Raw genomic sequence first — 13,123 nt, forward strand, 5'->3', positions numbered from 1 at the left:
TGGGAGGGATGGTTAAAGGCTCTGGCTATCCACCATACCCCCTTTGCCCAGCACAGACCCCAAGCCAGGCCCCACTCACCTTCTCCCCCCGAGGCCCTGGTAGTCCTCGGTCACCTTTGGGTCCCTGTCAAAATGGGGGTCAGGGGTCAAAGTCGACCACAGAGCCATAAGCAGAGGGAACCCAGGAGGGGGCAAAAGGCCAGGGGTCAGGAGTGGGGCTGGTGATGGAGATTAAAAGGTCATGCGCTGTGGACAGAGGTTACCTGCCGTCAGAAGTTCCACACTCACCGGCTCTCCCACCAGGTCTCCAGCAAGCCCTCCAGGAGCTCCCTGAGAAGACAGAGGGGTCAGGGGCTCTGCGCCCCACTCCACGGCCCCCCACCCTGCCTCACATCCACACTCACCTTTTCTCCTTTTGCTCCAGGGAGTCCGACCACCGCCTGGGGGGCGGGATGCTCAGAGAGGTAGCCAGCCTCCTACCCCCACACCCACCCCCAGCCCCCAAGCCAGCAGCCTCCCTCCGGGCAGCTGGCACCAAAGGAATGCACAGGAGGTGGGAGTCTGGGGGTCAGCGAGCACCTGTCCAGGGGGCCCCACGGGTCCAGGCTCTCCTTTGGGTCCGACAGGGCCTGGCAGGCCTGGTGTCCCCTGTGACAGTGCAGTATGGAGAATGTGAGCCTCTCTGGGGACCTCCACCTCCTCCCTTTCCTCCTCCTCCAAGTCCTCCTCCCACTCCTTCTTCTCCTCCAACTCCTCCTCCACCTCCTCCAACTCCTCTTCCTCCACCTCTTCCAACTCCTCCTCCTCCAACTTCTTCTCCTCCAACTCTTCCTCCTCCAACTCCTCCACCTCCTCCTCCTCCAACTCCTCCACTTCCTCCAACTCCTCCACCTTCTTCTCCTCCAATGCTTCCTCCTCCTCCTCCAATTCCTTCTACTCCTCCAAATCCTCCTTCATGTCCTCCTCCTCCTCCAACTCCTCCACCTTCTCCTCCAACTCTTCCTCCTCCAACTCCTCCACTTCCTCCTTCTTCTCCAACTCCTCCTCCAAGTCCTCCTCCTCTTCCAACTCCTCCTCCTCTTTCTCCTCTTCCAACTCCTCTCCTCCTCCTCCTCCTCACACCCAGACCCCAACACAGCACAGCCCTGCAGCTAGCCCCTCGGACATACCGGCACACCAGGGGCTCCTCTCTCACCATCCTTTCCACTGGTGCCATCTCGCCCTGGGGCTCCGGGCTTCCCCGTCTCCCCCTGCAGGGGAGGAGCGCTGTCAGAGACCTGTGTGCTAACCACTGACCCTTGTAGCCCACCACTGCTCCTCAGGACTCACCACTTGTCCGGGCAAACCTGGTGCCCCCTGCGGGCCCTAAGGAAGAACAAGTCTGATGTGAGGAACAGGGGACCCAGGGGGTAGGGATGTGGGCAGAGGCCATAAGGGACACACTCACCACCAGGCCTGAGGAGCCGGGGGGTCCTGGTAGTCCCACAGCCCCAGTAGGTCCAGGGAGGCCCTAAGGGGAGAAAAAGTTTAGGGCCACCCCAAGCCTACAGATTCTGCCCCACCCCCACCCTCATGACCCTAACCCATGTACCAGGCCACTTACCCGTCCCGGTGGTCCTGTCTCTCCGGGCTCCCCCTGCAAAGGTCCAGAGACTGCATGACCCCACTGGTGAGCCAGAGACCACTGCCCACCCGCATGCACAGAGGGGTCACCCTGGAGCGCAGCCATACCCCAGAGCCCTGGCCAACACCACAGAAAGTTGGCAGATGTTATTGGAGGTGCAGACAGGCCTCAAAGGAGCCTCCTCCCACCCACCTATCTGCACCCGCCTGCACTCACCTTCAGTCCAGAAGGTCCCTGGGGGCCAGCAGGGCCAGCGAGACCCTAGAGAAAAATGTCAAGGAGAGGGGTCAGAGTTGGGGGAGTGTCTGGGCTCAGGGGGGCCAATTCCACCCCTCCAGGCTCACTCACTGGGGCACCAGGTGGGCCGGGGTCTCCGTGGCCACCCTGTTGAAGACAGAGAGAACTTAGCAAGGCTGCCGAGTCTGGGCAGGGTCAGCCTCAAGCCACCAGGGACACTGGGGCAGCACTGAGCACTAGAGGCTGGGGGCAGAGGTGACAGCAAAATGTGGGCTCTGGGGTACTCACCATAGGGCCAGGTGCTCCCCTCTCACCCTGCAGGCCCTAGAGAGAGAAGAGGACTGCTGAGCCCCAAACTAGTCCTCTTGTACCTTTTCCCAACCTCTGGGGCCTTGGGTAGGCCCCCACCCTCCCAGGCACCCACAGACGCAGGCCACCCAGGGGCCTGCACACGCCCAACAGATGGTCCTTCACAGACAGCACCCACTGCTGGCAGCCAGCACACAGTAGGCAGGGGAGAGGCTTAGTTCTTAAAGGCCACCATTCTCCAAAGGAGGCCCGGTGACTTAGAAGGTTCTCTGTTGGGCTGTTCACCACAGGTCAGGAGTTCAAATCTACCGGCCACCCCAAGGGGAGGGGCAGCCTGCGTTGCCCTGAAGGGTCACTAGGAGCCACATCCACTAGAATGGACTTGAAAGCAATGAGTTTGGTCTTGGGTGTTGAGTCATCCTCCCTCACCTGCCTGCGTCCCCACTCACCGGCTTCCCTTCAGGCCCAGCCACGCCGCGCTCTCCTGGGACACCCTAAAGAGAATAGGTTTAAGGATCCTGTCCCCCAAGCCCAGCTGCTCCACCCAGCACTCCCTGGGCTGCAGAACATGCTCTGCGCTGGGGCCATAAGGGCTGGGTCCCGAGCTGTGTGCCCTGTGGGCAAGGACTCACCGGGCTGCCAGGGTGACCCCTCTCTCCAAGCTCTCCCCGGTCTCCTTTGGTGCCCGGGACACCCTGCAAGTGGAGTGTGGTGCCTGAGCCCCAGTGCCTCCCATGCTCCCCTGTGCACGCCCCCCCACCCCACCCCTGCTGTGTCCCCAGGAGGAGGGGAAGTGTGGTGGCTGGCCAGGGACCTCACCCTGTCTCCTTTGGAGCCTCGGTCACCATCGTTCCCTGGCTCCCCCTGTGGGCACGAGATGTCAAGTCAGTCCCAGTTGTCATGACAGCCCCCCTCCCCCGCCCTGGGGTGGGTCCCACATGCTGACCTTAGTGCCTTTGAAGCCAGGGGGCCCTTGTTGTCCAAGGAGTCCAGGGCTGGGGTCTTCCACAGCCACCTGTAAGCAGGAAGACACAGTCCTCCCGGGGTCAGCACAGAGGGCTCTGGGATCAGAGACACATGGGGGTTTCTGGGGCCCAAACCAAGGAGGACAGCAGATACAGACCTTGGGGCCGGGGGGCCCAGGGGGGCCAGGAGGGCCGTCTCTGCCCTGCAGAAAATAAAGAAATGGGGTGACTGCCCCAGCCCCGCCTCCAGAGAGCCGCCACGAGCACCCAGGACCTGTGCCCACCTGCCCGCCCTTACCTGCTCTCCACGTTCACCTTTCTCTCCACGCTCACCCTGGGGGGCAGACAGCAGATGCAGTCACATTCCTGGGGCTGCTAGCCCCTCCTGACACCCTCCCCGGGCGCTCCCTAGTCAGCCCCGGCTCACCCTCTCTCCTGGCCGGCCTGCTTCCCCCGAACTTCCAGCTTGGCCAGGGACTCCAGGAATCCCAGGTTTTCCAGGTTCCCCTGCAAGGCCAGCAGGCCCAGGGGGGCCCCTTTCCCCAAGAGCCAGACCTGGTGGTCCCTGAGGACCAGGGTCTCCACGATCACCCTTCACACCTCGCTCTCCAGGAAAGCCTATGGGGCCCTGGGGGGGCGGGGGGAGGGAAAGATGAATACTGCTGGCATACAATCACACCCCAATGGGGCACAGCCAGTGGGCACCCCCACCAGTCACCTCCTTGCCCAAGGGCCCCTGATCTCCTGGCTCCCCCTTGGGGCCACGCCGCCGCTCAAGCCCGGATGGGAAGCTGCCGGAGCTCTCGTCCCAGATGTCCACGATCTCCCGCAGAACAGGCACCTGAGGGTTTCGGAAGGGGTCAGAGGAACATGCCCCCCCCCGGGTCCTGTGGGTGCTATGTGCACCGAGGGACACCCCCTCCCTCATCTCAGGCCCTAAATAACTCACCTTGATGCCAACAGCCTCCAATGATCGCTCCACATTCTGGGGACACAGGCTGAGTGAGGAGCTGCCAGTGGGCGAGTCGCCCCCAGAAACTTATGACGTGCCCACTCCCCCAGCCTCATGCCCAGACTGCCCTCTCTGGCATGTCCCTGAGACCCAGCTTCCCCCGGGAGTGGACTACAGGGCAGTCAGGGAACTGAGCACCCCAGGAGGGGCTGAGGGTAAGGGGATGGGGAAGTGGCAGATTGGAGTCAAGAGCCGACCTCAGGGCTCCTCCACTTCAGCCAAGCGGTGGACAGGCCTATAAAGTGGATGATGACCAGCAGGGTGGGCACTCATTCCAGTCATCGCCACAGAGATCTAGAGGGCAGCGCTGGCCTACGGATTCAGCTCAGAGGCAGGGAGGACAAGGGAGATGGTCAACCCCAGGCTGGGGGAGGAAGTGGGCCTGGGGGCCAGGGACATGCTGGGGAGGGACTGCGGTCAATGTCACGAACCAAAGTGTGTCTGGATTGAGACAGTAGGTGAGTTCCTCATTATCCAGGGGAAGAGGGGGGTGGGGAGCTAGCCCAGCGGGGACCAGAAGAAAGGGTTCTGAAATGACCATGGCCATGATGACCCAACTTTTCTTAAAATGCTGGAATGATTACGCCAACGTGTGTAGCAGTGATGTACACAGGTGACGCGGGACGCACACAGCCATCAGACGTTTCTATGAAACGTGTGTGTCACTGTGTGCAGGGCTCCGAGTGGGGCTGCCATCAGCAGGGCCAGCAGTTCGAAACCACCAGTCACTCTGTTGGAGACAGGCCGGGCTCTCTACTCCCGTTCACCCATCTGCAGTGACTGTCAGTCTGGGCACCCCACAGTGGGCACCATGAATGAGTCAGCGCTGACTCACAGCAGTGTGTCTGGTCTGCGGGTTTACGGATTGTCGGACAGGAAGCCAGTTTGCTTGGTGACCGAGCACCCAAAGCAGCATAAAAAATGGACCCTCGGGGCAGTTCTGGTCTGTCCCCCGGGGCCGCTCTCTTTGAGCTGGCATTGACTTGACGGCAGTGGGTTTGGGGGTGTCTTTTCTAATAGCATTGTTTTCTTTATGCTTCTTCTAGTGCCGATGTACGGACTGTGGACAGCAACACACGAATCCCTAACAAAGAGGGGGAGAGGGGGAGGAGCCGGGCCGAGGTGACTCACCCCCAAGCTTCCAGGTTCTCCCCTCAGGCCGCGCTCTCCAGGGAGGCCCTGCAGACATCCAGACAGACAACTAGAGTCAAGCAGCTGGAATTCCACGGGAATCAGGGAGGCTGTGCCCTGATACACCAGGCGAAGGAGGAGTGTGGGGGACCCTCACCTGTTCTCCTTTGGGGCCACTCTCCCCACGGTCACCCTGAGAACAGAGAATCATCAGCCATGTGGGGGAAATGCCTCCCAACCCTGGTCAGCCTCCCATCACCCCCCTAACCCCTGACACACACTCACCTTGGGGCCCAAGTTTCCTGGGACGCCGGGGAAACCCTGAGAAGGAACAGAAGGAAGGGGCCACACAGGCTCGGGACACCCAGGGCCCCTGGCAGGCTCCCAAGCCCCTGCACTACCCTGGATACTCACCTGGCCAGGGGGGCCGACCTGCCCCGGGAGGCCTGGGGGGCCCTGGAGTCCAGGGCTACCTGGAACTCCGCGCTCACCCTTGGGGCCTTCGTAACCCTGCGGAGAATGCAGCAGGCCTCAGGACCCTGGGAGCCCCGGAAGAGGCAGCTCGCTCTCTCTCTCTCTCTCTCTCTCTCTCTCTCTCTCTCTCTCTCTCTCTCTCTCTCTTCCCTACCCCCTCTCTCTCAGGGTTGGGAGGGAGTGGGAATGGGGGTCAGGCCGCAGGGCAGTCCAGCACTTACATCTCTCCCCGGAGCACCCGAATCACCTTTCTCTCCCTAAGGAAGACAGGATGCATCAGAGCAGGCCCAGCCTGAGATCAGCAGACCCCGGGCAGAAGGGCCTTACCTTCCTCCCATCTTCTCCAGGGTCCCCGGCTTCTCCCTGCGGGTAGAGGACTCGAATAAGTTCACTCACCCATGTCTGCCTGCAAGCCTCTGTCTGTACCTGTGGCTCGGCGCCTCTGCAGGTGGTCCCATATCTATCAAGTGAGTTGGTGGCTCGCCTTAGCAGAGCACTATAGGGAGCCTCCAGCCTCCGGGGTTTCTAACCAAATGACAGCCATGTGCTTCTGGCTCAGGGAGTACCCTCACCTGTGTACACAGGAGCCTGTGCTCCTGGGGGGCGGTGACTGAATGTCTCAGCTTTGTGCACCCCCTGACACAGACGTAGATGTGCCTACATAGGCTAGACAGGCATCTGCACGTCCCTGGTGCCTGGAGCGTCATCCGTGTGTGACCCTCTGCCTGAAAGACTGTGGACCTCCGTGGGGATGAATGCATGGGTTGACCTGTGTCCTATCTCAGCCCGGGTGTGTCCAGGACTCCAAGTTGGCATCTCTGCGCCTGTTTGTGAGTGTCAGTGGAGAAGCCAGTCAACACTGTCTCCAGGTGTTCCCAGATGGGTCTTTAGGCAAGCGCGTCTGCAAGTCTCGACCTGCGTCTGTAGCACTCATCCTGTACCTGTGTCTGCGTAGGTTCAACTGGGCACAGGTCTGCACGTCCACCTTACTCACTGTGTGTCTGTCTGCAGGGCTGTCTGAAGGGTGTCTCAGGACTGCCCCGCACATCTGGGCCCAGCCCAAGTGAGGTCACTGTAAGGTGTGAGTGAGTGAGTGTGTGTGTGTGTGTGTGTGTGTGTGTGTGTGTGTGTGTGTGTGACATGCAAAGCTGAACACCTGGGCAGTGCACCCATGCTGGTGGGTGCCAACAGGTTTGCCACAGCTGCCCCAGACACTCACGTTTTTCCCATTCAGGCCAGGCTTGCCATCCTCGCCTGCCTTTCCCTGTGGGGACAGGCCAGAGGTCAGAGGTCGGAGTTGGAATGAGGGTAATCATGGGGCAAGAGGTTAAGTCCACCCTGGACTCACCTGTGCTCCAGGAGGTCCTGGGGGGCCAGGTGGTCCCTGCTCTCCTCGGAGGCCCGGAAGCCCCTGGAAGAAGAAGTCTTTGCAATGACTGAGAAGGGGCCTGGGGCACACCCCCTTCCCGTGTATGCAGAGACTGTCAGGACTAGGAAGGTCCCATTGAGACCCCTTGTGGCAGAGGGAACCCTTGCCAAGATTCCCAAGGGAAGATTCTTCCAGAACCTGAGGGTCCTGCTAAATCCCCTCAGAGCACAGCAGAGCGGAAGGGGGACCCTAACTGCCAGGGTCTGAGGCCCCTCCCAAGGACGGGCTGAAGCCACTCTCCTGAGCTCTTGCTGGTGCCGTGACAATGGTGCCCTGGCTGAGCTGACCTCGGGACCCCTGAGCCTCCTTCTCCCCCTGCTGCAGAGCAACCTTCACTTACATCTCTTCCTGGGTCCCCAGCTTTGCCCGAAATTCCCTGAAGAGAAACTGGAAGTCAGGCCCCGGGCTCAGGGCCACTGCCCATGGACAGGGTCATTCACAGCTGCAACGGCCTCTGAGCCAGGCCCGCCATTGTGACCCCGTGTGTCTGGGCACAGCGGGACTCCACAGCGTTTTCAGTGGGGGGTTGGGGAGTGGGGGCAGGCGGGGGAGCAGGTTGGCATGTCTTTCTTCTGAGGAGTCCTGAGGGCTGGGCTTGAAGCTCCAAGCTTTGGTGCAGATGGTAGTAGTCAAGGGCATGAACTGTTTCCACCACGCAGGACCCCTGACCCTGTGAACACTGGTTCCTGTGCCCCAGGGCCACCCCACCCCCACCAGGCAGGGCTCTGGAAGGAGAAACAGATAGCGCCTCCTGGCCAAAAAAAACCATGAGGCTGGGTTCTTGTGGAAAGGGCAGACGGAGAGGTGCCCACAGGCAAAGGTCACCGGACTGACTCACGTGCTGCCCGGGGGGACCAGCAGCTCCAGGTTTCCCATCCAGCCCGCTCCGGCCATCCAGCCCAGGAGGGCCCCGGTCCCCCTGAGGAGGACAGAGTGATGATTCCCCCCCCCCCCCCTGGCTCAGACAGAACAGCTGACCCCAGCCCACTCCCTCACAAGCCTCCGCACCCCTCACCTTTTCACCTGCTGGGCCACGGACCCCTGGGTCGCCCTGCAGGGAACAAGATCAGAGGAGAGGTGGGAGCAAGGTGGGAGGGGAAGGCTGATGAGGCGCAGGGCATCCCCCACTCACCTGTGGGCCCAGGAGCCCCCGAAGTCCACTGATGCCCTAAGAAAAGGGAGAGGAAGGGGTCAGAGAAGCTTCCCCAGGCCCCAACCGCCCCCAGGCCTGGCTGTACTCACCCTTTCTCCAGGGGCCCCCGGGGGCCCGGGGTCACCTTTGGGTCCTCGAGGACCCTCCTGTCCAGGGTCTCCAGGTTCTCCCTGCCGCCGAGACAAGCACAGTGAGGGACCAGCCTTGGGCCAGGGGCACCCAGAGGCAGAGCCTGTCACCAGGGGCTCAGTTTTCCTCCACCTGCTGACCCTCATACCTTCTCTCTGGCTCCAGGCCCTGTGTCCACCTGTGAGGAGGATGACCAATGAGCAGAGTGGCTCGGCAGGAGAGGGCTGGCAGGCGGGCGGGAGAGGGGTTCAGTAGGGATTGACAGGTACGGGAGGGGGAGGCAGTGGGGGAAGGAACCAGGGGACACAGTGTAGAGCCAACAGGGGCCAACAGGGGCCAACAGGGAGATGGCAGTGGTTGACCAGAGGACCAGACCCAGCTACACCCTTACCAGACGTCCAGGGGGTCCTGGGGGACCCTGAGAAAGAAAATGATTATGGTCAACAGGGACCCAAGGTCCCAGATCATGCTTTAAGTTTATCCCTAGACCCCACTCTGGCCCTGAGTCCCCCAAAGGCAGGTCTCTGCAGGTAGGCTGGCCCTAGGAGGACATCCCTTGCACCTCTGGGCCACATGGGGTGCTTCCTGGTCAGGACCATGGCCACATCACCAGTGAAGCCTCCATCCCTCCTGGCCCTGCCAACATGACTCACTGGCTCCCCGCGGTCTCCCTTGGGTCCGGAAGGTCCAGGGCTGCCCTGCACGAAACCAGAGGTCACTCAGGGGGGGACAGCAGTTTGGGGGAGCTTTGCAGCACCATAAGGACTCATGGGGACCTGATGGTCTCTGGGGGCTGTCTGAAGGGGTCGCAGGAAGTAAGGATGAGGATGGTTTGGCATGGCAGGCAGGATGGCAGGGTTGGGGAGGTTGAGGTTGAGGTCAGGGGTCAGAAGGCAGGACTCACATTCCGTCCATCCTCTCCAGGATCTCCCTGGTCCCCTTTATCCCCCGAAGGCCCCCTTGCTCCGGGGATCCCCTGGGAAGAGCAATCTGGTCTAAGATGTGCCTCCCCAGCACATTTTGTAGGCTTCCCCATCAACCCCCACATTGCCCACCACCGCCCCAGCCCCAGATGTCTCATCCCTCTCAAAATTCATGCCAGATTTCCCCACCAGCCCATGCCCCTCTGCAGGGTCCACCCCCCATCACCACCCTACCCTCCACACTCTCCCATCATACACCTCCGCTCACTCTACAGGTCCTCCCATCAGCCCCCTCTTGTCCCCACCAACTGGACAAGCCGCTCACCCGAAGGCCACGCTCCCCGGCTTTTCCTGGCAAGCCGGGGTCCCCCTGGAGACAGAGAGAGCCAGGACTTAGGATCAGAGCAAGTTGGAGAGCGGGGCAAAGGAAGGGCTGAGCACAGGCTGGGCAGGGGGCCGAGGGGTGGACTCAATGACCCCCCAACCCATCAGGAGGACAGGGAAAGGTCCAAATCCACAGCAGGGAGAGTCTCACCTGAGGGCCTTCATCACCTTTCTCTCCAACTTCACCCTGTGAGACAGGAGCATCAGTCCCGGCCCCAGCCCCCAGTGGTGCCAACTACACCCCTACCCACGACTCATGACTCCCCCACCCCCGCTCAAGGAACTTACATCTCGTCCTCGGGGGCCAACAGGTCCCGGGGACCCAGTCCGACCAGGGTCCCCCTTCTCTCCAGAAGGCCCCGAGTCACCCTGTGGAGGAGGCAGGAGTGAGGTGACACAGGACACACCCCGCAGCCTGGAGGTTGTGTGTAAGCCAGGTCCCAGCTACTCACCGGAGGCCCTGCTCTCCCAGTGAGGCCGATGGGACCCTGGAAGAGGTGGAGAAAGGGGGCAGGACTGTATCAGCGCTCCCAGCGCCCTGCCTCGGCCACCTCTGTTTTACCCTATCCCTCCCTGTATGCACCTGGTCTCCAGGGTCCCCCTTGGGGCCAGGGTCTCCAGGAAGAACCAACCCTGGTGGTCCCTGTGAACAAAAGGATCAGAAGCCAGGATGGCTGCCAGGATGACAGCTCCCTCCTCCTCATGTCCCCTCCTCCCTTCTCCTCATCCTCACTCACTCACCCGCTCCCCTTTGACTCCAGCAGGTCCTCTGAGCCCCGTGGGCCCCACTTCTCCCTGGAGTCACAAAGACCATCATCTTCAGCACCGCTGGCCTCCAGAGACACCCCCCTCCCCAACAGACCAGCAACCCCCCTGAGCTCCAGGGCCCACCACAGGCAGGTCCTCTGACCTAGAACCGGACTCTGCAGCTCCCACCCCTCTCCTACCCTACACTCACCTTCTCCCCTTTGGCTCCAGCACCCATAGGCCCCTGAAAACAAACAAAGCAGACCCAGGTTGGTCCTATCTGGGGTGGGGTGGGGCATAGGACCACATCCTGGGCTGCAATCTGGGAACTAGGAGTCACTGAGCTTGACTCGCAGCATGCAGGCAGGGGCTGCAGGAAATGGGGCCCAGGCCCTGTATGGGGTCCCAGGCCTGCCACAGGAGGCAACAGGAGGCAAGTTATGATATGGAGATCCCTGGCGGGCGCTCTGAGCTACCCAGGGTCTCAGGGTGTCTGCAGGGTCCCAGTCCGAAAGAAGCTGGCAGGTACATCAGTGCTCCAGTGGCCGCGCTGTGCTTACGTCCCCCCCACTCTGCACCTACCATCACTGCAGGGTCCCCAGGGGGACCAGGCTCCCCCTGCGGAGAGAGGAAAGAGGAAAGATGAGTCAGAGGCCCACCCAGGAACCCAGGGGCCCCCCTGCCATGTCCCTGGCTCCAGGGGCGCTATCCTCAGATGGGGACTCACCTTCTCTCCTGGGCGGCCAGTGGGTCCTGGTGGGCCCTGCACACAGAGAAAGCGTGAGCCTAGAGGGCTAGGGGAGGGGAGGGGCACGGGAAAGCACCACTCCTGGTCCCTCCACCTTCACAGACTCACCTCAGGACCCTCCAGTCCGGGCCGTCCTGCAGCCCCCGGCAGTCCCTGGGCGAGAGAACCATATGCTGATCCGAGTGAGGATCATGGGAAACCAGGGCAGTGGGGTGGGCCCTCAGGAGTCAGAATTTAGCTCAGGATGGGTCCAACTCAGTAGGAGGTCAAGGCCAGGTCAGGGGGGTTAGATGTTAGGACCCTGGTGCTGAGGGTCAGCCGCTGATTGGGTGTCATGTAGAGAGATGGAGGAGCACCAGAGCAGGGAGGGTCCCGGCGGAGAAATCAGAACCCAAAGGGGACCAGAGTCCAAGTCAGCGGACACTGGCATTGGGGGTCATCGGGCTCACCTGGGGCCCCACTGGGCCAGAGGGTCCACGTTCACCCTGATGGAGTGCAAAGGGTCAGAGCTGAATCCAATCCTGACCATCCAAGGCCCTGATCCCCTGCACCTCCCGCCCGCACTCACCTTTTCTCCAGGTTCACCCAAGTTCCCTGTCAGCCCCTGATCACCCTGACAAGAGATGGGCCAGCCATCAAATCTCCCGGACAAGGCATCTCAAGCCAAACATGCCATCAACAGCCCCAAAATAGTGAACTTGGGTCCAGAAAGAACTTGAACCTCCCAGCCAAATACCCCACCCACTACCACCAAATGGCACTCACTTTGGGGCCAACATCTCCAGGAGGTCCTCGTGGGCCCTGTGAGGGATGACACAGAGGGGGTTACAGAGCGAGGGGTTGTTGGTTGGGGGTGTGGGGGACAGGTCTGCTCACGACACACAGAATTCCAGGACCCCATACTCACCCGCTGACCTGGGGTTCCAGGTTGTCCTGGGAGGCCTGGGGCCCCATCCTCACAATCCCCCTAAAGGAGAAACATATGAATGAGAAGGCCAGAGGAGGCCCTACTCCCCAATACCCAGGGACCCCTCAACTCAGAACTAGAACCCGGAGAGGCCAGGTCTTCTACCTTCTCTCCTTTCTCTCCAGAGGGGCCGGGTGGGCCTTGAGGTCCAGGGCTTCCAGGGAGGCCCTAGGAGGAAGTGAACCAATGTGAGCATCCACTCACCAGCCCAGCGGAGCCCATGACCCCTCTCCCTACATGCCTGAACGCACGTTAAGCCCCAGGCCCCACAGCTAAGCCTTCAGACCCCCTTACCGGCAGCCCCGGATCCCCTATAGCAGTGCCACCATGCCCTGGTCCAGGAGGCCCCTGGGGAGAACAAGAAGTCAGGAGAGAGACAGGGGATCATACCCCACCCCCACCCCCACCCCCAGCCTACCTTATCCCACTTACCCGGTCCCCACGATCGCCTTTGTCCCCCTGCAAGACAGACCATGACCCCATGACCCCGGGGCCATACCTCCCCAAGATAACAAGAGGGATGATAGGTCACAGGGTCAAATTGGGTTCTGGGGACCCTCGAGGAGGGAATGGAGGAGGGAGGAAGGGAGGGAGGGGTTCAAAGGGCCATGGGGGCTCCAGGCAAAGAGCAGGAATTGAGGAGTTCCCACGGGGTTCATCAGGTCACTGGGTCATATGGAGGTCAAGAGACCACCTGGGGAGTCTTGCTGTCACCTTCAATGATGTCCCAGGAAGTCCTGGGGGCCCACGGGGGCCCAGATCCCCCAATGGGCCTCGAGGTCCAGGGGGACCCTGGTAGAGGAGACAAGGTGTAAGATACAACCCCCAAGGGTCTTCTTCCATCTTGCCTCATGCAGATGGTTTCCAAACCCCACAGCAGCTCCACCGCAC

The 13,123-nt window shown here is 61.4% G+C and overlaps 1 protein-coding gene across 2 annotated transcripts in view; it reads right to left on the minus strand.

The window, feature by feature from the left end:
* COL7A1 (collagen type VII alpha 1 chain) overlaps positions 1-13,123 on the minus strand; it is a 32,426-nt gene that overhangs the window by 7,887 nt on the left and 11,416 nt on the right. For both annotated transcript variants that reach the window (XM_075547299.1, XM_075547298.1), the window contains exons 37-91: positions 12,947-13,024; positions 12,665-12,691; positions 12,527-12,580; positions 12,338-12,400; positions 12,173-12,232; positions 12,031-12,066; positions 11,834-11,878; positions 11,715-11,750; positions 11,374-11,418; positions 11,245-11,280; positions 11,100-11,135; positions 10,729-10,761; positions 10,512-10,565; positions 10,354-10,413; positions 10,223-10,258; positions 10,059-10,139; positions 9,922-9,957; positions 9,712-9,756; positions 9,368-9,439; positions 9,117-9,161; positions 8,855-8,881; positions 8,612-8,641; positions 8,424-8,504; positions 8,314-8,349; positions 8,197-8,232; positions 8,020-8,100; positions 7,522-7,557; positions 7,101-7,163; positions 6,972-7,016; positions 6,080-6,115; positions 5,974-6,009; positions 5,693-5,788; positions 5,564-5,599; positions 5,436-5,471; positions 5,279-5,326; positions 4,085-4,120; positions 3,854-3,976; positions 3,563-3,763; positions 3,434-3,469; positions 3,294-3,338; positions 3,117-3,185; positions 2,990-3,034; positions 2,803-2,865; positions 2,620-2,664; positions 2,150-2,185; positions 1,973-2,008; positions 1,841-1,885; positions 1,604-1,636; positions 1,448-1,510; positions 1,330-1,365; positions 1,170-1,250; positions 580-648; positions 405-440; positions 289-330; positions 80-124 (exon numbers count right to left, since the gene is read on the minus strand). In XM_075547299.1, coding sequence (XP_075403414.1) covers positions 80-124; positions 289-330; positions 405-440; positions 580-648; positions 1,170-1,250; positions 1,330-1,365; positions 1,448-1,510; positions 1,604-1,636; positions 1,841-1,885; positions 1,973-2,008; positions 2,150-2,185; positions 2,620-2,664; positions 2,803-2,865; positions 2,990-3,034; positions 3,117-3,185; positions 3,294-3,338; positions 3,434-3,469; positions 3,563-3,763; positions 3,854-3,976; positions 4,085-4,120; positions 5,279-5,326; positions 5,436-5,471; positions 5,564-5,599; positions 5,693-5,788; positions 5,974-6,009; positions 6,080-6,115; positions 6,972-7,016; positions 7,101-7,163; positions 7,522-7,557; positions 8,020-8,100; positions 8,197-8,232; positions 8,314-8,349; positions 8,424-8,504; positions 8,612-8,641; positions 8,855-8,881; positions 9,117-9,161; positions 9,368-9,439; positions 9,712-9,756; positions 9,922-9,957; positions 10,059-10,139; positions 10,223-10,258; positions 10,354-10,413; positions 10,512-10,565; positions 10,729-10,761; positions 11,100-11,135; positions 11,245-11,280; positions 11,374-11,418; positions 11,715-11,750; positions 11,834-11,878; positions 12,031-12,066; positions 12,173-12,232; positions 12,338-12,400; positions 12,527-12,580; positions 12,665-12,691; positions 12,947-13,024 — 2,886 coding nt within the window. The remainder of the gene's footprint in view (positions 1-79; positions 125-288; positions 331-404; positions 441-579; positions 649-1,169; positions 1,251-1,329; positions 1,366-1,447; positions 1,511-1,603; positions 1,637-1,840; positions 1,886-1,972; positions 2,009-2,149; positions 2,186-2,619; positions 2,665-2,802; positions 2,866-2,989; positions 3,035-3,116; positions 3,186-3,293; positions 3,339-3,433; positions 3,470-3,562; positions 3,764-3,853; positions 3,977-4,084; positions 4,121-5,278; positions 5,327-5,435; positions 5,472-5,563; positions 5,600-5,692; positions 5,789-5,973; positions 6,010-6,079; positions 6,116-6,971; positions 7,017-7,100; positions 7,164-7,521; positions 7,558-8,019; positions 8,101-8,196; positions 8,233-8,313; positions 8,350-8,423; positions 8,505-8,611; positions 8,642-8,854; positions 8,882-9,116; positions 9,162-9,367; positions 9,440-9,711; positions 9,757-9,921; positions 9,958-10,058; positions 10,140-10,222; positions 10,259-10,353; positions 10,414-10,511; positions 10,566-10,728; positions 10,762-11,099; positions 11,136-11,244; positions 11,281-11,373; positions 11,419-11,714; positions 11,751-11,833; positions 11,879-12,030; positions 12,067-12,172; positions 12,233-12,337; positions 12,401-12,526; positions 12,581-12,664; positions 12,692-12,946; positions 13,025-13,123) is intronic.

Source organism: Tenrec ecaudatus, chromosome 4 (genome assembly GCF_050624435.1).
Source record: "Tenrec ecaudatus isolate mTenEca1 chromosome 4, mTenEca1.hap1, whole genome shotgun sequence".
Lineage (NCBI taxonomy): Eukaryota > Metazoa > Chordata > Mammalia > Afrosoricida > Tenrecidae > Tenrec > Tenrec ecaudatus.